The sequence below is a fragment of the Haliotis cracherodii genome, unplaced genomic scaffold, assembly GCF_022045235.1.
Source record: "Haliotis cracherodii isolate W230 unplaced genomic scaffold, xgHalCrac1.p SCAF_9, whole genome shotgun sequence".
NCBI classification, from domain to species: domain Eukaryota; kingdom Metazoa; phylum Mollusca; class Gastropoda; order Lepetellida; family Haliotidae; genus Haliotis; species Haliotis cracherodii.
This window is the reverse complement of record NW_027266343.1, coordinates 6,909,313-6,936,681: the sequence shown is the minus strand read 5'-3', so window position 1 is coordinate 6,936,681 and position 27,369 is coordinate 6,909,313. Positions and strand designations below refer to the sequence as shown.

At 40.2% G+C, this 27,369-nt stretch overlaps 1 protein-coding gene across 1 annotated transcript; it reads left to right on the top strand.

Annotated features, from left to right (window-relative positions):
- Nucleotides 1-11,480: 11,480 nt before the first annotated feature.
- LOC139453192 (uncharacterized) lies at nucleotides 11,481-15,177 on the top strand. The gene is made up of 4 exons (XM_071234823.1): nucleotides 11,481-11,675; nucleotides 12,779-12,999; nucleotides 13,679-13,789; nucleotides 14,776-15,177. The coding sequence occupies exons 1-4, from the start codon at nucleotides 11,657-11,659 to the stop codon at nucleotides 15,121-15,123; spliced, it is 699 nt and encodes a 232-aa protein (XP_071090924.1). The 5' UTR covers nucleotides 11,481-11,656; the 3' UTR covers nucleotides 15,124-15,177.
- The last annotated feature ends 12,192 nt before the right edge of the window (nucleotides 15,178-27,369 follow it).

Here is a 27,369-nt window from a genome sequence, read left to right as displayed (position 1 = left end):
CCTAAGATTGCGGATTCGAATCCCAGTTCGCCCCGATTATGTTTCTGAGTTTGTCAGCACATATACATACTGTTAAAAGCGGTGTTAAACCTAACTCATTCATTCACTCTTACGCACGTGGTTCTGACTATTTTAAGTATGAAATTCGTACTACATAAATGATACATACATATAATACATTGTCAGTGTTCATATTATGACTTATTCTCGCCCTTCATGATGGCCATTCCGTCGTTATATTCATTTTATTCACATTTTATTGATAATAATGATAATAATAACAATAATGATATAGCGCCAACATTCACACAGTAAAGTTTGCTCTGCGCACATACTGATTACAGTAAACTACGGTTATAACGAACTCAAAGGGACTAATAATTTTAGTTCGTTATAACCGTAGTTCGTTATAAGCATATATACAGCATAACTACAGCATATAGTCGGGACCAAAAAAGTAAGTTCGTTATATCCGTCAGCTCGTTTTAAGCGTGTTGGTTATAACCGTAGTTTACTGTAATTTAATCCGTAGTGTGTTTTGAGCAACACACACGTATACAATTGAAATAACACTTGTCCGCGATGTTAAACCCCGTTTCCTATCCACCCAATCGCCCGTCCTGTGTGACTCGTCCCAGCTGTGAACAATCATTTGTAAGTAACACCTGATGCGCATATCGTTTTCCTGGACGTACATGCCAGGAAAACTTCCTTATCAGGATTCCTCGAGAATGTGATTATAATTGAATATTGTAATTAGGCAGCGGCACACCTGTATTTTTATATAACGGGTGCATCATCATTACCCGGCGTTACAAGTTGGGGAGGAGTGTGGAAACCCGAAAGAAGAGTTAAATTATCCCAATATTTGCTCTGACAAAATTAATCCAGATTACGTTTAAAAAATGTGCAAATTGACCACAAGACGTCATGCCATTAAATAGCACTCGCGTGAATTTGTATACTGACTATTTGTTCTGTGAGGCAATGCTTTAAATATAAGGTACTTTTATCTTAAATTTGACCACGGCTTTTAAGCCGAATCATCTTGCTATGAGGCGATGCTTTAAATATAAGTTACTTTGCTCTTGAATTTGACACGCGGATTTTAAGTTGACTCATTTTACTATGAGGTGATGCTTTAAATATAAGTTATCATGGGGCCATGGGATAGGTTTCCGTGAGAGTGAATGAAAGTACGTCTTATATCACGTGAAGGTATATGTGTGTGAGAAGAAGAAGAAAAGGAAAAAAGCTTATTCGGCATCAAAGACCACATGGCCAAGAGTACAACAAATAAGACAGAGCATTTGCACGTGGACATTTGGGACAAATGTTATACTGTCTCAATAAACGATTTATGTTACATTAAACTTGTAGATCTCTTTTCAAATATATTAAACAAAAACGTCAGGGATCATGAATATTTTTAGGGTTATTTTTTTGTAGGGAAGACTGAACACAAACTTTTATAAAAAATATCTCCAGATATATTCATCATCCCGAACTTTCTGTGTTCAGTTTATATAGCAATATTGTGTGTGAGATTCACGTCCCTTATTTAATTTCTTTCGTGGTGGATACATGCAATAGCTACTGGGGATGTAGTGTTCTGTTTTCCATACAAAATGCACAAGTTGAAAGAAAATGTTCAATTGTAATATGATACCTTTATGGCACTTAAGTCCATCAGTTTGATTTCTCCATTAAAACGAAACTGTTGAATTCTCAGTTTATGGTCAAGACATCGGTATTTACATAATATGCCGAAAAGGCATGCGAATTTGTAGACCTGCTATCTTTGCTATGGGTTGGTTTCAGTGAATATGGAAGTGGGTATTTTGTCATATGTAGATCGGTGTGTGAAAGAATTTATACGGCGGACGGAACACATCCGATCTTTCGTAACACAACTGTGTGCAAATGTACAGTGTACAAACTCGTGCATCTGGATGACTCGATTATACCAATATCGATAGTAAGGTATATTTCGTAAAATATACAGTTTGATGATTAACGGAGTCGGGGCAAAAGAAATTATACACGTGAAAATTTTACCCCATAATGTACAAATGTTAATATCAAAACGGTACTAGTCTGAAAACAGTCACAGAAACAATACATACTTAAGGTCTTAACGCAACTAGGATATCCGTATCATCATGGAATAAACATCACTTGTTTGTTACTGGTTACCATCAAACATAGGTGTGTACTTTCTTTTGACCCGTGAAGATCCGGGGTAGAATAGGTCTTCAGCAACCCATGCTTGCCGTAAAAGGCGACTATGCTTGTCGTAAAAGGCAACTAACGGGATCGGGTGGTCAGGCTCGCTGACTTGGTTGATGCATGTCATCGTATCTCAATAGCGGTGATGTCAATCACTGGATTGTCTGGTCAAGACTCGATTATTTAGAGACCGCCGTCATATAGCTGTAATATTGCTGAGTGCGACGTTAAACAACAAACAAACAAATTTTCTTTAAACTGGTAGTTTACAAAAGCTTAATTATTATACGGTTTATTACATAACTTGGAATTGGATCACATCTAAGTTATCATTTGATCTCCTAAAAAAAGTAATTGATGATTTTTTTAATGATAATAATTAGTATCACCGACGCGTTCTATTTCCACGACCATTTACCAAGCCTTTTTTTTAAAAAATCGGCAAGTTGATATTCAGTATTATCATACAAAATTAACATGAGTTATCGCTCGGACGTTAGAATCAAATGTCATCACTCTTTTGATATATTTGATATCAAAATGCACGAGGATGAAATTCTCAATTAAAGAAATAAACGACGAGTGGGAGTTGTTTATTTCTTATATGAGATATCAGTATTATGTACAGACTCTATAAGGATGTTTATAAAATGTGCAAGCTTCAAAGAAATATACCCGCATTAAAATATTCCTCTCTGAAAAGAATCAGACCTCGACAATATCCCACAAGTCCATTTTATGAACAGGGGGTTAAATCGTTTTATCGTAAAAAAAAACACGCTTCTTTTTTTATATATCGCGTAGCTATCTTATATATCCAAATTAAATTGGTTATCCGAAAAGGATATTGTCATAAAAAAATCTTCTTTTGGGGAAAACGGCGATTCCATGAAACGAAAGGGAATACACAAGATATAATGATTGTACCATCAATGATTGGACTATTCGAAATACACTATAACAACAATGATGTTAAAACCTTGAATTTATGACGAAAGATAAAGTAAAACTATAATTTCAACGGTCAGATTAATTTGCAAATAAATGTCATAGAATTATTTTGAAATATATTTTTTTGCAGTTAACACATTACTCATAATTGTGTAAAAAATAGGAAGAATGTTTGTTAGGTAGATATATATATAGTAGGTATTTGACATCGTAAACTAATTATTGTACGTATGAAACTATCACTTCCTTTGTTGATTGGCCTTTCCGATACTGATGAAAGGTTGCTAGTTTCTCATTGGTTGACTCATAAGTCGTCAGGGCTGGTCCTCAATAAAAGCTGCGAAGAAAGGGAGTTTCACAACGGAAATGGATCGTGCTGACTTTCAGTTTAAGCTATTTATAGATCACAGCCTCACACGGAAAGCTCCGCGGGCGCTCTTCGAACAAGTCTAGAGAAGACACTTGTCACAGCTTATGTTGAGCGTCATTTGTTTCTGTCAAGATTGACACGAACTGTTTCCGATTCATTTTTGTGAAGTGTGAGCAATTGTTGTCGTTTTATACCACTGCACTTCAATACTTTGCCATAGTTTCCTCTATGACTGAGTGATGTTTGATTTAATGCAACTTTGACGGTAACTAACGGAATCGGGCGTTAAGACTTGCTGATTTGGTTGATGCATGGTATCGTATCCCAATTGCGTAGATCGATGGTCCATATGTCGATCACTGGATTGTCTGGTCCATACTCGATATTTATAGACCTCCGTTAGATAGCTGGGATATTGCTGAATGCGGCGTTAAATAACAAACAAACACTATGACAATTCCCTTTGTCATTTCATGAAGAGTGAGTGAGTGAGTATGGTTTTACGTCGCTTTTAGCAATATTCCAGCAATATCACGGCGGGGGACACCAGAAATGGGCTTCACATATTGTACCCATGTCGGGAATCGAACCTGGGTCTTCGGCGTGACGAGCGAACGCTTTAACCAGTAGGCTACCCTACCCAACCGCCCCACCCTAATGATAAGTGATTGTGTCAGTCCCACACGTCACTACTGAATTGCAACGACTGGACATAGACAGATCGGGGAACATGGTCCCTCTTGTTAACTATCGGCACCTCTTTCCGTGACCATTACTGGTTCTTTTCAAGGAGGTATGTTTTGTTTGTTTGTTTTCACTCAGTAATATTCCAGCTATATGACGTTAGTCGCCTCTTACGACAAGCATAGTCGCCTTTTACGGCAAGCATGGGTTGCTGAAGACTTATTCTACCCCGGATCTTCACGGGTCACAAGAAAGTATGAATGAAAACACCACAGACCAATCAGAATGTGTTTTGGACTGACAGAACGTATAAGAAATCTCCTTTGATATATATTTTTTCATGACTTGAGTGAAGACTTTATTCTGACAGGTTAGTTACGTCACGCTATTTATCGCGCTCGTTTTTATTAAATTTAGAGCTAGTATAAATCCTTTATACTACCTCTAATTTCAAAACATTGTAGGTTTATTTCCTAATTACACGACAAAAGTAACTGTTTAGAAAAACACCTCATTTGACAAGTAATTCAAGAAGTTGGCTATATTTTTAGCTGCGGACGCTTGCGCTAAGAATGCGCCCAGTCCATAACATAAACTCTGGAGGTTCGCTGGATTATTAACCGCCTCGATTATCCAGCGTATAATTAATGTAAAAACGAGAATGTAATCGAGAGAGGGGACCGTTGATAACATAACATACGGTAAGTGACGAGGACGGCCGAACTCAGCCTCCGTAGATGAAGTCAATAATATACATTCTACCATGACATTGATGAATGCTTGATTCTGATTGGTTAAAAAGAGGTTTCCTTTTTGCTACGGAAACCCCTTTAAATAGGTCAAGCCTTTTCTACGTAACTACGGTTATAACAAACTCAAAGGGACCACAAATTTTAGTTATAACCGTAGTTTGTTATACGCATATATACAGCATATATACAACAAATGACCGGGACCAAAACAAAGTTTGTTAAATCCGTCAGTTCGTTATAAGCGTGTTCGTCATAAACGTAGTTCACTCTGTACTTTATAACCATAAATCATCAAGATTTACCGTTAGCCCCAAAGTAATCAAGTTAAACATTATATCCCCTTGGTATTTTTTCCGATGTTGTTACATACAAAGCTGTGTATACAACATCATATAGTTTATGATTAATAAAAAAAACAAAGTTTTAAAGGAGGTGAGGTGAGGTGAAATGGGGTTTAACGTCGCGTCCAAAATTATTGCACTTATATAGCGACGTGCATGTACGTGTGTGTGTTTGTGTGGCTGCTTGTACTAGTACGGACTGATGCCGATTGATAGTGCTAGCCCACTGAGATACCATGCCGCAATTTAACATGAATACCCCACTCAGACACAGTATTCTGAGCAGACCAGTCCGTGTTTTAGCCCCTTAATGCCGAGCGCCAGACAGGGTAACAACAAGTACCATCTTTTAACGTCTTTTGGTATGACGCGGCTGGGGATCGGACCTTCCGCTCTCCGGGCGGACGCTCTACCATTAGACCACGGAGGCGGTCCTAATCGAATCAGATGATCAGAGCTCCAGATAAGCTTTTGGTGTTGTGGGTATTTTACCCATGCATTTTAAAATCATTGGGTATCAGTGATTCTATCTGCGTATTAAAATTTCTGTTACCCACTAGTTTTTACACATGTGGGTATTTAAGTTAAATATTTAAAAACACTATTCATCTAGTCCCTGCAAACTGGTGTCGTGCCGAGCTCCAGACAGGGTAACAACAAGTACCATCTTTTAACATCTTTTTGTATGACGCTGCTGGGGATCGGACCTTCCGCTCTCCGGGCGGACACTCTACCATTAGACCACGGAGGCGGTCCAGTTTTACAGGAAACCATGAAATATCAGTGCTCAATCTGAAAAGATATCCCTGGGAAGAGGATGCTAGGAGTATGACTGTTGCGCCATATCGTTGTCACGGCAACCGTTGCTGAATGTTTCATTAATTTAATGGATTAATAAAAGTATTTTGTTTCTAAAATGTCGGTATGGGTTATGCTGTTATTGCGTGTTAAAATGCCGCATGAAAATCCAACACAGTTACAAGTTAGACTCAGTCATCAACTCACAGGTGGATATATCATTTGAGCTCGCGTTTAGAACGAAAACATAATATTCCAGTCGACTCTTTGTTTGCCGGTATGTGCCACCAGGGATTTTAAAATTGTCTTCGATCGCCCGACGGATGCGATTATACTACGTATCTGTTTCGTTATAATTGTTTTCATGGTTCTGGGATTACAATATCTCTCCACAACTGATCTTTATGTTACGACGAGCAAGCAGTATGCATATGAAAGAGTAAGAAAACAAAACAACAACAACAACAATAATAATGATGATGATGATGATGATGATGATGATGATGATGATGATGATTGTAACGTTGATACACTAGGGTGCGAGCTTTACATGTCGTTATCGAACACAATATTTTACACGTCCTTAATCCCAGTTCGACGCGATTATATTTCTGGGTCTGTCGGCATCATACCCGTGGTCGTGGGTTTCACCAAAGTGGTCAACGTCTAAGACCTGAATCACTTCAGACTTTTTTCCCACATTAAGCTGACACGCCGTGATATAACTGGAATACTGTTAAAAGCGGCGTTAAACCCAACTCACTCACTTACTTTCGTCACATTAGCTACTTTCGGACAATCTCCGTCTACAAAAATCCCAACCACTTCCGATGCTTTTCACAACTTCTGTCACATAGGATACTTTGCAGCATTTACACGAGGAGCAACACGAGAAATGAGCTTCACACAGCCTACCAATGTTCAGAATCGAACCCGATATTTGTTTTGACTAGCCATCGTGTCATCCCCACTTTCCCTTTGGCTTGTTTCAAGGTGTAACTTGGATGATTGCCTATCATCGCACCCGGTTTGAGATCGCCCACCCACAAGCTATCTGTCGCATCTGGCTCAGGTGTAAAATCCCACTCACTCGCTCAGAATGTGCAGCCTGGGGAATTAGCATATTACTAGCACTCTGATTCATAGGCAGAAACCAATTTGATATTTGTTTCTCGAAATCGCCGCCTTTGTCTATATTTTGTTTGTTTGTTGTTTAACGCCTCACTCATCAATATAATATTCCAGCTATATGACCGCAGTCTGTAAATAATCCAATCTGGATCACATCCAATGCTACAGTGATTGACATCATGAACATCGATCAAAGGCAACAGGATTCGATGCAAGTCAAGCATGCATCAACCAGCGAGCCTGACCCCACTGGATCCCCTCTTACGACAAACGACCGCCTCAGTGGTCTAGTGGTAGAGCGCCCGCCCGGAGAGCAGAAGGTCCGGGGTTCGATCCCCGGCAGCGTCATACAAAAAGACGTTAAAAGATGGTACTTGTTGTTACCCTGTCTGGGGCTCGACATTAAGGTGCTAAAACAAGGACTGGTCGGCTCGGAGTCAGTATACTGAGCTGGGTATTCATGTTAAACTGCGCATGGTATCTCAGTGTGCTAGCACTATAAATCGACATCAGTCCGGACTAGTTCAAGCAGCCACACAAAGACACCAACGTACATGCACGTCGCTATATAAGTGCAACGTGGACGCGACGTTAAACCTCATTTCACCTCACCTTACAACAAGCATGGGTTGCTGGAGACCAATTCTAACCCGGATCTTCACGGATCCTTTGTCCATCTAAACACCCGGGCAAAAAAAGCATTCACTTGAAAAATTCACACCCTGTCATTATTGTGTAATGGGAAATTGCGACCACTACTCCTTGAGACGTCATGTGAACATCACCTGTTGTGAGATACTCATTGATATGATGCATGCAATATCGCCGATGATACCTATATCGATTACATCGCTATCGAATACCCATTTCTTGTTTCTTTAATTTTAAGCCAAACATGAGTGTATGCTTTCTTTATAGTTGTCAATGAATGTGTATTCCATTCGAGCCACAACGGTTTTGCCATGTGGATTCTCACAAAAAGTTCTTAAATCATAATCTAAGTTAAAAACTCTAAATGTCTTTTTTTCGGGAAAGACGTCGTGGAATACATCTTGGGACAAGAAACATAAAAGTATTATCAAAATTCTAAAAGATAACATAAATTTCCTCTTCACTTTCCAAATATTCAGACGAACAAATTATTAATTATTACGGCTTCGTTTAAGCCTATAACGTTTTAAGCATGTCGCCATAGTTGTAACATTGGGGGCGGCTACCTCGGGGAATAGAACGCATATGACATTCAGTTTGGGCATGCAGTGCGTGATTGTAGTAACACCAACGTAGTGGCAAGTCATTCATGACGCGTGTGTTGACGCATATGACGCCAGGCGACATTCCCCATGAGGCGAAGAAGCAAGACCCCTCTTCATTCGTAACCACTCGTGCCGACCTGTGACTCTCGTAGGTGGCGGAAATGGGCGAGAGGGGATGAAACAGACACGAAGAAAGGTGTGACAAACGTCATCTCTGGGACGATCAGCGCGTACGCGTACGGGGATGTTTACATGATATCTCACATTGTCATTACAGCAAAACCTCGTTAGTCAGGACCCTGTTCATTGAGGAGTGGTGAAAATGGGTTTAACGTCGCGTTCATTATTTTTTTTTTTTTTTTTTTAATTATTATTATTATTATTATTATTATTATTATTATTATTATTATTATTAGAGAGAGAGAGATAAAATACAAGTTCAAAGACGAGCTGTATAATTATACAATCATCATATCAGAAATACATACATATGTGTGTGTGTGTGTGTGTGTGTGTGTGTGTGTGTGTGTGTGTGGCTGCTGGTACAGGTTCGGACTAATGCCGATTTTATAGTGCTCGCCCACTGTGATGCCACACTCAGACACAGTAAACTGACTCTGAGCCGAACAGTCCGTGTTTTAGCCCCTTAATGCCGAGCGCCAGACAGGGTAACAACATTAGGCCTACCATCTTATAACGTATTTTGGTATGACGCGACCGGGGATCGAATCTTCCTCTCTCCGGACAGAAGCTCTACCACTAGACCACGGAGGAGGTCCTTGTTTATTGAGGACTTTTATATGTATACAAAGGATATTAATAGCACAGTGGGGCGATGGGTCAGCCAAGTGACTAAAGCTTTGCTCGTCTCGCCCAAGACCCTTATGGGCACAATGTATGAAGCCCATTTCTGGTGTCACCCGTGGTGATTTTGCTGTAATATTGTTAAAAGCTGGGTAAAACCATTCTCACTCACTCACTAGCCCAGACTCGGATATCCAGACATGTGTTAATCCGTACGAATTCATTGGGAACGGTCTGGATTAACGGGATTTCACGGTACATGTCATGACACTTTAGGGGGCTCAACTATGCAAACGCTGATGGTTGGTTTGTTGTTTAACGCCGCACTCAGCAATATTCCAGCTATATGACGGCGGTCTGTAAATAATCGAGTCTGGACCAGACAATTGATGATTGATATCATGAGCATCGATCCACGCAGTTGGGATCGATGACATGCATCAACCAAGTTAGCGAGCCTGACCACCCGATCCCGTTAGTCGCCTTTTACGACAAGCATAGTTGCCTTTACGGCAAGCATGGGTTGCTGAAGACCTATTCTACCCCGGAATCCAAACGCTGATGTACCTGCTACCGAATATGTGTTACTTGTTGCCTGTTAAACGTTTAATGCCACGCTCAGCAATATTCCAGACATATGTCGGCGGTCTGTACATAATAGAGTCGGAACCAGACAATCCAGTGATTATCATCGTCATTGATCCACGCAATTGGGATACGATGACATGCATCAACCAAGCCTGGCCACCTGATGTGTTTAGTCTCCTCTTACGACAAGCACACCTGGAGTGAGTGAGTGAGTTAGGTTTAACGCCGCTTTTTAACAGTATTCCAGTTATATCACGGCGTGTCAGCTTAATGTCGGAGGAAAGCCCGAAGCGATGCAGGTCTCAGACGTTTACCACTTCGGTGACATCCACGAGCACGGGTATGGTGCTGACAAACCTAGAAACATAATCGGGCGAACCGCACACCTGGAATATTTTGTAAAACAACAGACACTTTGAATGACAGTCAACCCCACATAATTTTAATGTCCTGCTTAAAGCAACATGGTTATACAGAAAGTCGTGAAGAAAAAGACTTCATTAAGTGAAACGGTGAATTTGGTTTAACGCCATTCCGACAGTTTGTAACTGGGACAGTTATATCACCGTATGTCAGTGGGTGGTGAGTACGGTTCAATGTTACTATGAACAGTGGTCCCTTTACATCGGCGTGTCAGCTTTATGTGGAAGGAGAGTCCGAATTGATGCATACACTTTGGTGAAACCCACGAGCACGGGTATCGTGCTGACAAACAAGAGAGAGTGAGTGAGTGACGAGCGAATGCTTTAACCACTAGGCTACCCGACCGCACAGTTCTTTTAAGAAGAATGTCCATGACAGAAAAGTCCAGTAACGTGTAAACTACCCTTAGGAACATATTAGGAACATTATTAAAATGACATGACAGGAACAATCTGAACCCAAGTAAACTGCCAGGCAAAGAAAATTATACACTTGAAAATTGGATTTGACAAAAACATTTCAAACGTTGTCTAAACTTTACTAGGTTGACAACAGTAGCCACAAAGTTATGGTCCAAAACACAGTCTATGATCCCCGTATCAACTTGTACCTCACAACCGAATAACCATTACCTGTTTGTTTCATTAAGCCACCATCAAACATGGGTGTATATTTTCTTTAGCCCGGCAGTTTATATTAAAAGATTGATATTTTCTGAAAAGTTTCAATTCGAAATTCCAACCTGAGCATATTAACCATCCCATCCGTTTAAGAGCCTCTGGATCAAAGAGCGTATAATATCAGATTTCAAATAATCCAAGCCTCCGGTATTGACACTTGCTACTACAAGTAAGATTAGCCGTAGGTAGCGCATCGGCAAATACGTATCATTAAAAGGTAATTAGTGATGTATTCCCAACATGTAAATTAAACACCAGAATTCTGCCTTCCCACGAAATGTGTAGCATCCAATCACGGATATTCGACAGTTTGCAAAGTGAGAATTCCACAGCAGTACCTGTTGAAATGCCCACAACGATATCATGCCCATGACTACGTATATGGGCAATGACGTCAGAGAAAGTAAACCATTGGCTGATGGTGTTACTGACAGCCTCGTTTTGCGTTGAAACGCCAAGATGGTGATGGAAACCACACAGAAGCTCATGATGGACCGGGTGGGAAATTTTGACGGATATTTCGGTTCTCCGACCGGATTTTCCTTCACAGAAGCTGTATATAAGATGGCAGAGATGGAATCATTCCAAACTCAAAACTACAGCGAGCGCTACAACTTAATTAACGCCATCAACAAGGATATCCGAAGCTATGTCAATTATGAAGACAGGTATGTATATATCTATATATATAGAAAGCAAAACACCGTTTGCTCAACATCAGCGTTGACCGGTGAAGCATGTCAATTTGTGTGACAGCTGTTTAGTTGATGTAGACATAAATCAATAATTATATACGGACGATAAAAACTGCTGAATGTCATGCAGTTTGTGTATTATTGTATTTATTGACCATAAATATAAACATCATCGTTTCACGTTGAGGGTATTTTTCATTTTCAAATCATAAATATTAATACCTGTCCATATGCACTTTTGAACCGTTTGGTATTGAATGACAAAAGTGCGCCGTGCACGCTGTGCACGCTGTGCAACATGTTATAACAGCATTTCATTTCCAAGAAAAGTCGATATCTGACATACACAGTAAACGTTCTTCTGTCAAGCCGGAGGCTGACAAATGTGTCATTTGACACCCGAAATTTTACTGTAGCGACAAATCGTGTTACGGCATTTCAGTACACGCAGCAATCCTATTAACAGCTGTTTCATAGACGACACGGCTTTGTCTTAAAGCTTACTTGAACAGTCCTGATTTTGCGTCAAGAAGTGCTTGTTCATAGGTTAACGTGTTTGTTTCTAAATGCTGCTTACTTCATGAAGTAAAACGTTAATTGATTCATGTTAATATTAGGACCTGTTTGTTTGCAATGGTAATAAGAAGATACATTGTTAAATGTGGTCCGTTGCCCACACTGACTTGATTCATTACGCATTTGTCATATGCCGACACAGACACACAGAAATAATAAAGAGGTGTTCATTTCCTATTGTAATTAATTAACTTCAATTTCATGTCCAGGACAGGCAACTATGGAGTGAGTGTGTGAGTGAGTGAGTATGGTTTTACGCCATTTTTAGCAATATTCCAGCAATATCACGGCGGGGGATACCAAAAATATGCTTTACACATTGTACCCATGTCAGGAATTGAACCCGGGTCTTCAGCGTGACGAGCGAACGCTTTAACCACTAGGCACCCGACTATCGAGTCCGGCCCCACGATCCATTTAATCGGCTCGTACGACAAGCATACGTTGATGAGGACCTCTTATGACGTTTTGACTGATATCAACATTTTATATTTTTTTAGGAATCTGCGTACTCGTCTTTGCGCCCTTCATCGAGAACATCCTGGGGAACCCCGTGTCTGGAGCTTGGTCATCGCCCTGCGGACCCCCAGCTTCTGTTATTTCATGGGGAGGTTTTTTCGATACCCCTACGAGTGGACCGTCAAACAACGACCTAACGGCTGAACTGTACATTCAGACCAGAGAAGCCCACCTAGGCGCTATCTCACTCCGGGAAACTGCAGTATGTATATCTGTGTATACATCTTCATGTATTTAGGTTGTTTTGTTTGTTTTTTTGTTGTTTAACGCCGCAATATTCCAGCTATATGAGTGCGGTCTGTAAATAATCGTGTATGGACCAGACAATCCAGTGTTTGACATCATGAGCACTGATCTACGCAATCGGGATCGATGGCATGCATCAACCGAGTCAGCGAGCCTGACCATCCGATCCCGTTAGTCGCCCGTTCAACCTCGTTCCCTAAACTACCCACCATGCCGTCATTACAAGTCGTAGGCGTAACACGTGTGTGGCAGAGCTCACTGAAGAATGCAAGTTGGTTGAAATATACACGGAGTTCACTAACTACATGTGGCCACGTGACAGCTCGCGCAGCTTCTGGGCATGTCGCTCCCACAAGAGAATCGCTGAAAATATCATAATTTTCCGCCAGGATATCCTACCGTATTTATTGCCTCGCTGGTTGCTGTGATATTGGAGCTCGTTTGTTGTAATCTATACCCATCACCCCTGGAATGTAATGGGCTATGCCAATCATGAATATTCATCGGGGTCAACCGTCATCTTAAGCTTTATCTTCCTGCGTCCATCAGTGGCAATGTGTCGAAAACAGCTTTAAACAGTAACGTGGTAAACATTGAAACATTGAATTTATTCCTTTCCTTTTCTCTCTCCTCAGACAATCCATCGACTGGATTCTAGCGTGACCCTTGCCCTGATTCTCGAGGGGTCAACCCACGTCAACTTTCCTGCCCCGGATGACGTCATATTCTGGACGGATAAAAACTCAGTAAGTCAACAAATTGTTAAACTGAACGGGAAATCCAACTTGCAAAAAATATCGTGCAAACATGTTCACCCCAAGTCCCTTGTTCGTTAATCCGTATTGTTTAAATTTTCGAACTGTCGTGGTCGTATTTGTACACATCGAATCGAACGCCCCCAAACACACCCAGCTCTAACGTAATACATGAAGGCGAAGTTAAACAACATAAGGATGACACGCAAACCTTTCATATTTGCTTAATTTGTTGTTTAACGCCACACTCAGCAATACTCCAGCAATATGACGGCGGTATGTAAATAATCGAGTATGGACCGGACAACCAAGTGATTGACATCATGAGCATCGATCTTTGGGATACGATGACATGCATCAACCAAGTTAGCGAGCCTGACCACCCGGTTCCGTTAGTCCACTCTTACGACTGGCTAGCTTCTTCTTGCTACAGATACGGGGCGGTGGAGTAGCCTAGTGGTTAAAGCGTTCGCTCGTCACGCTGAAGATCCGGGTTCGATTCCCCACATGGGTACAATGTGTGAAGCCTTTTTCTGGGGTCCCCCGCCGTGATATTGCTGGAATATTGCTAAAAGCGGCGTAAAACCATACTCACTCACTTACTATAGATACAGTATGGTGTATTGTATTTTCATATTGAGGCCCATGTGAGTTTTGCTTTGCATTTATTATACAAATATATTTCTTCTCTCTAACCCCCAACTCCCCAACCCCACCACACACACTATAAAATTCCTTCCACTGGGCCTCCTGCCCTGTATTTTATATAATTATTGTGTTGTGTTTGATTATATTGTATTTTTTTGTTTGTATTCTGATGTTTTTTCTGATTCTAATAGTCCCTCTCTGAGGTTCTTAAAAAAACATTCTGTCTTCCAAATACATTGTTCTTTGCACCCTTAAAATAAGATAACATTTATTACATATTTTGCAGACCCACAATATACTTAAACGTAATTATATTTTTCATATTGCAGACAACCGCTGTTCTGAAGAAGGATTACGAGAACCTCTCCATCGCTTACGTGTTTTTTGAGGCTGTTCTTGCTGACGATAGCAGCGATTTCAACAGCACGCTCAAAGCGACCCTCGAACCTGTCATGGAGAAAATACTGGCCATGCTTTGTAGTATGGAGAGCATCCTTAGCAACCACAATCAAAGCATCGGAAGTTACGTCACACGAGAGGTAATGCCGAATGCTATTCGCGAGATCACGTCCGATAGTGTCAGAAGCCAACGAGATTACATCATTACCAAAGACGTCGTACATCTGTTGACAAGAGTAAAAGAAAGTCACGCGATCATGAAAAACGGTTATCAGTAAGCATGAGTGTATTTTCAATGAGGACATATTTATTTTTTATATTATTTATTAATATTTTACGGAACAGATGTGTTTACTTTCATCGATAACATGCGTGTGGTATGTTTCTGTGTATTATTGATTGTAGAGGCAGAATGTGTTTATTTGTATGTTCTTTGTTTATAAGTCCTGATTAGAGTGTATGTATTGATATGGTTGTTTGAAACACGTGATACCTCACAATGATAAATGTCTTACATGCTGATGACGAAAATGCAAAGATAACACAAAAGAACTTTCGTTCCATTTCAAAACCATGGACGGCCTTGGTGAACCCGTGTTGATTTTGTCACTCAAATTTTAATAAACGAACGCGCGTTACATTTGTTCTCAGGTCATACATTTATTTGGTAAACAGACCCGCTGAACTTAATATTCGAAAATTGTGTGAAAATATAAAACCCGTACATGAGTTTCAAGCATTTTGATGATAATTTCCAAATATTAGGCAATGACTGAAATACTGATATGAAACATTGTCTTGGGTACGTGTATTAAGACATGTTCTTGAAAACAAAAACAATGCAGAAATATATGAGAGAAGTTTGTTTAAAGTGTTTTAAGTTTTGACATAGTGTTTAATTTGTTCAGTAATTAGGTCCCTAACCAAATACAGTTTGGCCTTGGATCTGTTTGTGATCCCACTAAAATAATGATCAAATTCGGATCCGGATCCGATCCGAAAAAATCAGTGTTTGGCTTTCCTCTCCTGCTAAAACTTGAAATACGTGTAAATGTTTGAAAACACTGTGAAAACATCCGTCATGTTAGAAATTTAAATTTAGTATAGTTTCTTTTTTTTATATATTTAATGATGCTTGTGTCTGTTTGTGATATGTGTTCTCCATTCTCTTTCTTCATTGATATTTGTTGTTTTTGTTGTAAGTACACATTATTTTGTTTCAACAACTATTTCGTAACTTAAGAATTGACTTTCACTTTGTATGAGCTCATTGGAGCATGTTTTTTTGTTTGTTTGTTGTTTAACGCCGCACTATTCCAGCAATATTCCAGCTATATGACGGCGGTCTGTAAGTAATCGGGTCTAGACCAGACAATCCAGTGATTGATATCATGAGCATCGATCTACGCAATCATTGGGGTATGAACTATATGGACGTCCAAGCTTGCAACACATAACCTTAAGTATCATGTTGATGTTCATGTATGCGGATGAGTCGTTAAAAGGTGCTGACAGTTTGTGTCAATAACATCTTCCATTTATGTCCATAATATGTTATTATTACAAATGGTGCTGTCCTGACAATGATTCCAGAATTCCATCAATATGTACGGTGATATGTTGAGATCATGTCGATTTTTTACTTATATACAGTCCTATCATGAAGACGTTTTGCCATCATGACGTTGTTGTTACAGCTAAACATTGCCGTGTGCTTTTTGCATTGTTGATATTTATTGGTGATGTCTTGAGAGGACTACTTTTTATTCCTCTTATTAAGTTGAACATTATATAGTCTGTTGACATCCATATCTATATATTACACGATATATGTATTTTATTTTTACCTGCAAAATAAACATATCACGACGCATATATATTCATTTTGTTTTCAACGAGTGTTTGTTTATTTTAACGGCGTACATCTGTATCTAAATTACAGCGGCATGTCCAGACAATCAAATGATTGATACTATGAGCAACATCCCATGTTAGACTATTTTACTTTTGATATATACATTGTGTAGTATATGATTTGTTTGTTGTTTAACGCTGCACTCAGTCTACACAATTGGTATCGATGACATGCATCAACCAAGTCAGCGAGCCTGACCACCCGATCCCGTTAGTCGACTCTTACCACAAGCAAAGTCGTCTTTTACAGCAAGTATGGGTTACTGAAGACCTATTCTACCCCGGATCTTCACGGGTCTCTTATTTCAGAATAAGTGTACAAAATTTCAGAATAAGTGTACCATATTAGTTAACAAACAAGAGAAAAGTCTGGTCACGTGATAAGCCTACACCCACGTGTAGTATATGAGTTGACCTTTCATGACCCACAAAGTAATGATAGAAATTAGGACAAAATACATCGAACAATTACAAAACATTACAATATCAATTTACGGAGATGAAAACGTTACAATTTTAGCCTAAAACTACGCTTGTCCTCCCCTACATTGCGACTTTTGTAATTTTTTGCACGAATTATTTACATGTACAAAATATAGAACCTGTCACACGAAGCATTCTCATCGAGAGTTTGGTGACCAATGAGAGCCATGCTTTCAAGTAACATTGGATAAATAGCCATTACTTAGTGATAGGAGATCTCTGATTGGTTTAAGTGAGTGAGTTGGGTTTAACGCCGCTTTTAACAGTATTCCAGTTATATCGCGGCGTGTCAGCTTAATGTGGGAGGAAAGCCCGAAGTGACGCAGGTCTAAGACGTTTACCACTTCGGTGAAACCCACGAGCACGGGTATGGTGCTGACAAACCTAGAAACATAATCGGGGCGAACCGAGATTCGAACCCACAATCATAGGTTTCTGGCGTGCCCAAGGGACGCAACTCTGCACAGCGAATCGCGGCGCCTTGGACGACTGGACAACCCGTGCCCCCGATTGGTTTAAGGATGCAGCGAGGGAAATAATCGCATGTACACCGATAATACTTCGGATCTCGAAACACCGCATTGTCTTTCTAAAAAAACAGTTAATTGCTGTCACATGATAAATTTTATTTAACACGTAGGTTTCAGTTGGGTTTTTTACAGTCTATATTTCTTCGTGATTGTATAAGGGTTTGACAGGGTTATAATTATCTTCATTAAAATTTTAATTTTTTTAATTCTTTTTCGCCAAGCTCAAAATCTTTGTAAAGTAATAAGTAATTTAGTAATGATAATCTGTGGTAGACTTGTGATAAATTTAAGTAGGGTAGCATAACCAAACGTCTAAACATTTTTAAGTCGTAAATGTGTTTAGCATTTTTCAAATCTGAACATGTTTATGTTCATGACATGTTTAGGCCTCTAAACACGTTAAATTATGTGACAAGGGCCTTAGGTTTATGTATAGAATCTAAAAATACATTTTCTGACAAACTTGTCTATCGGTCAGTGAAAATAATGACGGGATATGGGTCAATAGAACAAGGAGTCAAGTGCCCACTTCTCACCTTTTAATTGTATCAAGAAGCAAAACAGAAAATTTAATGTGGTCATTATTAGAATGCTTATTTCTGTAACGTGGGGTGTGCATAGTATTTCTTACGAAGATAAAGGTAACGCAGATCTGCTTAAGCCTCCGACAAACAAGCAAAAATTAAAACTCATTTTCCATATATCCAGAATTACATATTTTACATGACCTTTTTTTTACATATCGACCTGTTTCTGTGTATAATGTATGTATAATGTATGTGTAATGTATAGTGTATAATGGATGTATAATGTATGTATAATGTATGTGTAATGTATGTTTAATGTATGTATAATGTATGTATGATGTATGATGTATGTATGATGTATGTATAATGTATGTATAATGTATGTATAATGTATGTATAATGTATGTATAATGTTTGTATAATGTATATATAATGTATGTATAATGTATGTATAATGTATGGGAATTGCAACGGAACTAAGCTAACACTCGGCGAAACTTATTTACTGTTATACACTTTTTTTTACAAGACGCCAATAGAACAAGTAAATAAAGCAAGTATATTACAATTTGACGTACATCATTCACACTGTAGGCTTTAAATGTTATCTTGAAAGATCTAATTGGTCCGTCTCTACCATTCATTTTTCTTTCATGCTGTTGTATACACCAGATACAAAACACCAAAAAAAATACTAACTCGTCTTTTTTCAGACGATTCATATTTTGATGTATATGATTACGATTACATCTAGTTGAATTTAGGAACCGCCTCTGTGGTCTAGTGGTAGAGCGTCCGGTCGGAGAGCGGAAGGTCCGAGGTTCGATCCCGGCCGCGTCATACCAAAAGACTTTAAAAGATGGCACTTGTTGTTACCCTGCCTGGCGCTCGGCATTAAGGAGGTAAAACAAGGACAGGTCTGCTTAGAGTCAGTATACTGTGTCTGAGTGGGGTATTCATCATTTCATGTTAAACTGCGGCATGGTATCTCAGTGGGCGGACACTATAGCTCGGCATCAGTCCGGACTAGTACAAGCGAGCGCGCACAACACACACGTACATGCACGTCGCTATATAAGTGCAATAATCTTGGACGCGACGTTAAGCTCCTTTTTGCCTCACCTAGTTAAATACAGGCACCACAGCCTCTGCTACAGTATTACTTTTGTTCATTTCGAAGCTGTCAGACCAGGAAACCCGTGTTTCCTCGAAGGGAGGTAACTCGTGGAATGCCGCTTTTGGGTCACAATTTCACCTTCTTTGCAACTCTGCGTCAGTTCGGAACCTAAGATGAAGGCGTCCTATTTACTGTTTTTCTTTTTTCTTTCTTTTAGGGACTTTCTGGGAATATAAGTGTATAAAAAGACCAAAATAAACCCAAAATTAAGCCATAATGCTCTGTATTTCACTTTTCATATCTTCAATACCTTCATCTACATATCCGTTAGTGCAGATGCACTTCTTGCAGTCCAGATGAAATATTTATGAGCGTGACGTAAATGCAAAATTACTAGTGTAACTCCGTCAGTCACCCATTACTGTGGATAGCATACATTTCAATCGATGTGTGCATTACAGAGAGCACATGTAGTTAATTGATACATCGTGATAATTATTATACCGAGCATCGTAGAACATGTATTGTTTTATACTAAAACGTTTGCAACTTTATTGATCGCATTTAAATTAAACTCAATATCGGATTTGTCATCAACATGTTTGGAATCTAAACATGTTTAGATAATAAAGTTTGTGGGATACTGGCCCGTTTCACGTGTTTAAGTAAAACACGTAAAATAGCATTCCTTTTGTGATTTAGACACATTTCTCAACGCGTTTACGAGTCAACATGTCTGTATGTGTTTACTACCTAAAAGTTTCTATGGGGTGGCCAAGTCGTCTAAGGCGCCGCGATTCGCTGTGCAGAGTTGCGTTCCTTGGGCACGCCAGAAACCTAGATTGTGGGTTCGAATCCCGGTTCGCCCCGATTATGTTTCTAGGTTTGTCAGCACCATACCCGTGCTTGTGGGTTTCACCGAAGTGGTAAACGTCTTAGACCTGCATCCCTTTGGGCTTTCCTCCCACATTAAGCTGACACGCCGTGATATAACTGGAATACTGTTAAAACGGCGTTAAACCCAACTCACTCACTCACTCACTAATACATTTCAGTCCTTAATCTTTTCTTTTTGAGGACGGTTGTAATCTTTTTCTGAAAACAACGTCTTGTCATTACTTGTCCTCAGACCCCGACACACAAGAAATAGTTCACCGGACGTGCCGTGTCGTGCCGTACCGTGCCGTGTTCTGCTGTTTTGTAAATATATGTTTACATTTTCAAAAATAAAGTTCTACCGCCCTCCACATTATTGAGACAAACGAGCCCTAGAAACATAAGATTTTGTTTATGCAGTGTTACCTGACAGATTATGTCTGAATAAAGACTGAAAATCAGTTTTTGGAAATGTAGAACACGAAACATCGACTATTTTAATCGCGCGTTTGACAAAGAAGCCAGCTACATTTAACTGCCACGCATTAAACATAATAGCAAGGCCTGACCTCATATCGCCTACACCCTTATCATATATTCATCATCATCATCACCACCACCATCACCACCACCACCATCATCATCATCATCATCATCATCATCACCACCACCACCACCATCATCATCACCACCACCACCACCACCATCATCATCATCATCATCATCATCATCACCACCACCACCACCATCATCATCATCATCATCATCATCATCATCATCATCATCACCACCACCACCACCACCACCATCATCATCATCACCATCACCATCACCACCATCATCATCATCATCATCATCATCATCAGTCACATAAGTTAATGAAGTACATGTGTGATACACCAATTCATCAGTCACATAACAATTACGTGTACTGTAATTTCACCAAGTGTCCAACTGCATCTAGAAACTGCATCACAGTTTTTCGTCCAGTTGTGAGGTGTAGCTTCAGTCTCTCAAGTCGGGCATATCTGTTTCTGTCAATACGCGCACGGCGTTTAACAGCACCACCAAGACCTTACGATATGAGGGCAAGCCAATACCAATGCGTTACCTTTCATTCTACTTCTGGATGTTGGGGTAGTGTCACCGTGGTTCAATTTTACCCACGTCATGGTCTAGTGCCTCTGTGTTCCCCGACTATATTTCCGACACTGTTCGGCAAACTCCGGCGACCGTAATTGTACTGTGTGTGACCATTTGGTGAATACGTTGCCCAACTATGTTTCTCTCTGGTAATCTAACGACACTCTCATACCACGTAATGACTGAGTAAGGATAAGAATTTATGGATGAACAACTTCTTAATTACAATTGAGAGCGACGTTTCGGTGTAGGTTCTAACACCGTTATCAAGTAATGATGATAACGGTGTTAGAACCTACAGCGAAACGCCGCTCTTAATTGTAATAAAGAAGTTGTTCATCCATAAATTCTTATCCTTACTTAGTACCCCAACTTCTAAATGACTATCAAAGAAATTACATGTAATGGCTGGATGTGTGTTGTTTCTCATACCATATTCTTGCATTCAAAATGGTTTTTTTATATTTATTATTGGCAAATATTTGGGGAATTTATATCCGAATTCAGATATTCCTCATGTATTTATGGTAATTTTTGCTTCATCAAAAACCAACCAACCTTCCCGTGTTTGACTAATCGCTTAGTAACTATATATATAGCTAGTGTTTCCAATACTCTGGTTTTTTCTAGTAATCCGTTGATAACCAACCTTCCTGTGATTAACTAACTATTTGGAAACTTGAGTATTTCCTTGTTCAGTCAAAGTGACAGGAACTTTAGTCGATTGAGACTAGGTGATTTTCAGACGGAATCGTCTATTTTTGTTGTCTAAGTGTCTTATTTTAGGTATAGGCTCTTGGTGTGTTTTTTCCCTTTGTTTACTGAGCCGAGGTCATTCACTGATAAGAGTGTGGAGTTAATTGACTCAGGTTTTAATTGGTCGCAGCCGACTTAATTGGCAGTCGAAACACCGGGTCCGGTCCATGTCTTGTCAAAGTGTTGTTTTAACTACCTTCCTTTTTATAGCTGTACAGTTATTTGGCTAAAACCTGGTCGTATATTTTCTCTGATAAAAATAATTTGTGATCTGCGTGAGCGCAGATTGGATTTATTTTTAACTGTCAGCTGTTAGTATAATCAGAAGATATTAAAGTAACATGTGAACCTATAACTACGTTTTCTTTATCACTTTATTCTTATTTTATGACACCCCTGACCATTGGAGCACAGCTCCGTGACAGGTAGCATAGTGGTTAAAGTGTTCGCTCGTCACGCCGAAGACACAGGTTCGATTCCCAACGTGGATACAATGTATGAAGCCCATTTCTGGTGCCCCCGCCGTGATATAATTACTGGATATTGCTAAAAGAGGCGTAAAACCATACTCACTCACTCTTGGAATCCCAATCCTTGTACATGTAGGTAAGTCTTGGATATATATTCGTAGCCTAAAGACATAATAAGGTAACCTACAAATTGCGGAATGTGAATTTAATTAGATTTCGAGTTATTGGATTTTGTATCTAGGATAGAAATATTAGTATTTCAGCTACAGCTACAAAAACATTTTCTTCTTTAAACTAAAAGCCCGAATTTAAAAAAGAAAGAAAACACCTTGCAGCAATGTAATTTTTTCGGTCAATTTCTATTTCCAACAGTCTGAAGCATACTTCTATTTTTCAAGAAGTTTCAGGACAATTTAATTGTTTCGATAAACTGAGGGGCAAATGAATTTTATATGTTTGGTTTTCATTTGAAAATATACGTTAACGATATTATTTCCAACAAATGGATTGTTCTGGTGCTTAGGTAGCACTCAAAGCACACTTCTAGATCTACATGTTTTTTTTATTTTCTAAAATATATTTTGATTTTTAACTTTTAAAAATTAAAACAGATCGCACAATACACGACTTTTGATGGGTTTCTAAGACATCTTATCACTGAAAATCAATAGATTTGCTTTTTATCATGTCATTTGGTCCGGTTCCATTCCCAACATGAATACAATGAGTCTACCCTATTTGTGTGTTGCCCACAACAGTGTTGTTATGAAATAAGCTGGAATATTTCGAAAAGCGGCGTCAAACCAAACATAGGACATGTATGATTGTAACGCATAACATCTGGATGAGTAAATACTGTCAACAACCGACTCATTAATAAGTAACGCACCACCTCACGGATGTTGTGATGCGTCACGACATCATGACAAGTATTTTCAAGCACTACAGCTATTTATATCTGGGTATGTGTATATATAGATGTGTATATATATATTAATATATATGAGTTGACAAATGTTTTGTTTCCGGACGTCCTTATTTAGAACGCGGTGGGTATATCATTCCGCTCCGACATATATATATATATATATATATATACACAAAAATGATGGACTAACGTGGACTTTATTATCTTATTATATATATATATATATATATATATATATATATATATATATATATATATATATATATATATATATATATATGTTTATTCTCCAACAACAAAAAGAAACGCATCTCCTCGGCACTGACTGGATAAGTGTACGAATTCTGTCCAGCGGAATTCTGCGCCATTCTGCTTGTAACGCGTTGGTCAGTTGTGGGAGTGTCTGCGGCGTGTTCTGACGTTGACGTACATGTCGATCGAGTTTATCCCAGAGGAGTTCGACTGGGTTGAGATCTGGAGATCTCGACGGCCAGGGCAAGGCATTGATGTTGGCATTATGAAGGTAGTCTACCGTGAAACGAGCTGTGTCCTGTTAAAACAGCTCCCTCTGGCGGTCAATGATTGGAAGAAGGTGAGGTTGAAGAATTTGATTCATGTAGCGATTTGCTGTCAAATTTCCGTGAACCACAACCAAGTCAGATCTCGTGGTGTAGGATAAGGCCCCCACACCATGACACTACCGGCACTGAAATTGTCGAATTCACGTACACACTGTGGGGCAAAACTCGACGACGATAAACACGTTGTCTTCAATCTCGCCGGTGAAGAAGAAAACGTGATTCATCGCTGAACCACACTCGTCTCCAGTTTCTCAAATTCCAAGGCTGTAAGGTATGGCACCAACGCAAGCGTCGCTGTCGGATTCCAGCCTCGCAAGGATGGTTCCTGACAGTCTGGTCCGGTATCCTCCTTGAACCAGGGATGCGTCCTGCAGTTTCCGTAGCTGTGGCTTTGCGATGACGCATGTGGAACAGTCGAATGCAGCGATCCTGTGCACGGGTGGTAACTCTTAGTCCACCGGTTCTCGGACGGTCTTCAGTGGAATTGAACTGTGTATCGGTCACAAAGGCGGCAAATGGTGCTGTGGTGGACGTTGAAGTGGCGTGCTACAGACGCCGGCGACTCCCCTCTTTGGATACGTCGTATGGCGATGTTCCGATCGGCAGCGATGAGTCTCGGCATTTTCGAACTTGAAAAATGTTGACAACTGAATGACAAATTATTGGCTTATGCTTACCTTTTTATAGCCACTACCACAAGTTACGAATGCCATAACTTGCACGTGCATTTTGCTTTACTGTTTTCCTCCTTGACATTTTTTAACAAGTTTGAAAACAATGCTGTTTAAGACATTGCAAATCGACAATGGCTTCGTTTTGACGCACCGTTTCTCGAATATCAGGCCACCAACATTTTCCAATAACATTTACCAATTTATATACCGCATTTTTGTGTGTAGTAAGGTTCAATGAACTACATACTACCTGTGCGTTTACATGCATCAACAAAGTCAGCGAACCTGACCACCCGATCCCGTTAGTCGCCTCTTACGACAAGCATAGTCGCCTTGTACAGCAAACTTGGGTTGCTGAAGACCTATTCTACCCCGGATCTTCACGGGTCGCATATGCATAAGACCGCCTCCATAGTCTAGAGTATAGAGCGTCCACCTGAAGGTTACACACAAACAAATGTTTTCCCATAGACTTCTATAATAACTTTATATTTTTTTTTAAGATAACCAAGCATTCAACAGCTATTACCTGTACGTGTGTGCACAGTTTGGCCTTAGAGCAGCAATAAAAAAATTAAAAATGACTAACTTAGCCAGCTCCTTTTCCCAGTACCGGAAGCTAAACACACCACCCCCAGTTTCGCACCAAATGTCACCTACTTGAAAATAGCTGTGGTCACATTCAGCATAAGTCATAATGTTGAAAAAGGCAGTACAAAATATAGAAAATGGTCAGTTTTAATAACTGGATGGATGTACATTTGAAAGACATAAAAATCTTACAGAATATCCTCCAATCACAGCCTACAGATATCTCTCGATCTGCACTGAAGGCTGCACTGTCCCAACTGGTCCATCTGGTGTAGTAGAACCTGTAGAACCGATGGTCGTATAAGTAGGTTCGCTCGGCGGACCCCTCAAACCAAAATATGTTGAAAGATTGTACTTATTGCCTGGCGCTCTGCAATGAGGGAACTGGTCGTTTCGGAGCCAGTATAATATGACTGAGTGGGGTATTCATGTTAAACTGCAACATGCTATCTCAGTGGGCTAGCACAATAAAACCGACAAAACTGAAACGTCAAAAGATCCGGAAAATACATTCATTGTGAAAAATAACTCTCAGTAGCGCGTACGTGATCAACGTGGTGCGATCACAGACTGACACCTTCGTCTCATGCACTCAATAAGTGTCTGGATGGTTGCCAAGAAAAGGTTCCACGCTTCAGCATTGCCGAGTTCCTGTAAAGTTGCCGGAAGGACAGGGCGTCGTGAGAGGACGATCTGTCTGCAGCTCGTCCCACATGAGTTGGATGGGGTTGAAGACCGCCTCCATGGTCTAGTGGTAGAGCGTCCGGGGTTCGATCCCCGACCGCGTCATATCAAAAGACGTTAAAAGATGGTACTTGTTGTTACCATGTCTGGCGCTCGGCATTAAGGGTCTAAAACAAGGACTGGTGGGCTCGGAGTCAGTATACTGTGTCTGAGTGGAGTATTCATGTTAAACTGCGGCATGGTATCTCAGTGAGCTAGCACTATAATTCGGCATCAGTCCGGACTAGTACAAGCAGCCACACAAACACACGTACATGCACGTCGCTATATAAGTGCAATAATCTTGGACGCGACGTTAAACCCCATTTCACCACCTCACCTCGATAGGGTTGAGGTCTGGTGACCGTGCTGGCTACTCATGCAGACAATGGTCTCCTGTTCAAGGTAGGCATAAACAACCCTGGCACGACGAGGCCGTGCGTTATCGTTCATGAGTATGAAGTCCGGACCGACCTCACCAGCATACGATGTCTTTAACAGTATCATAATATCATCCCTGTAGCGCACCTCTGTCCACGTGCTCCCGCTATAGGACATGGAGATCGGCTCTCTCCAGCTGTACTGATCCCACCCAAAATCATGATTGAGTGAGTATGGTTTTATGCCGCTTTTAGCAATATTCCAGCAATATCACGGCGGGGACACAAGAAATGAGCTTCACACATTGTACCCATGTCGGGAATCGAACCCGGGTCTTCGGCGTGACGAGCGAACGCTTTAACCACGAGGCTACCCGACCGCCCAATCATGATTGAGTCCCCTCCAAAGCGGGTATTTTCGGCGACGTTGAAATACTGAAATATTTTTGTTTGTCTACATCACTCTTGGGAAACGACGATCTGTGAAGTTCAAACAGAATCTCGATTCATCAGTAAAAGGTCTGACCAATTGACATGATCTTCATCCCACTCAAAACGTAGAAACGTTAAAACCACTGGCGTTCCGCAGGTAATTTCTGAGAGGCGTGGCAGTCACGAAACGAAGACGTCTTGCTGAAATCAAGAGGAAGATGTCGACCCTCTCTGTTGTTTAACGATCTCGGCCACCTGATCCAAACGTGTGGTATCGATTCCATGCCCTTCTGATCACACAATGGCTGACACCTAAGACGTTTTCAATTGGACGTTGTGCTGACCCAGTTTCAAGCATGCCAACGCATCTGTCTAATTCTTAAGTCGTCAAATGAGGTG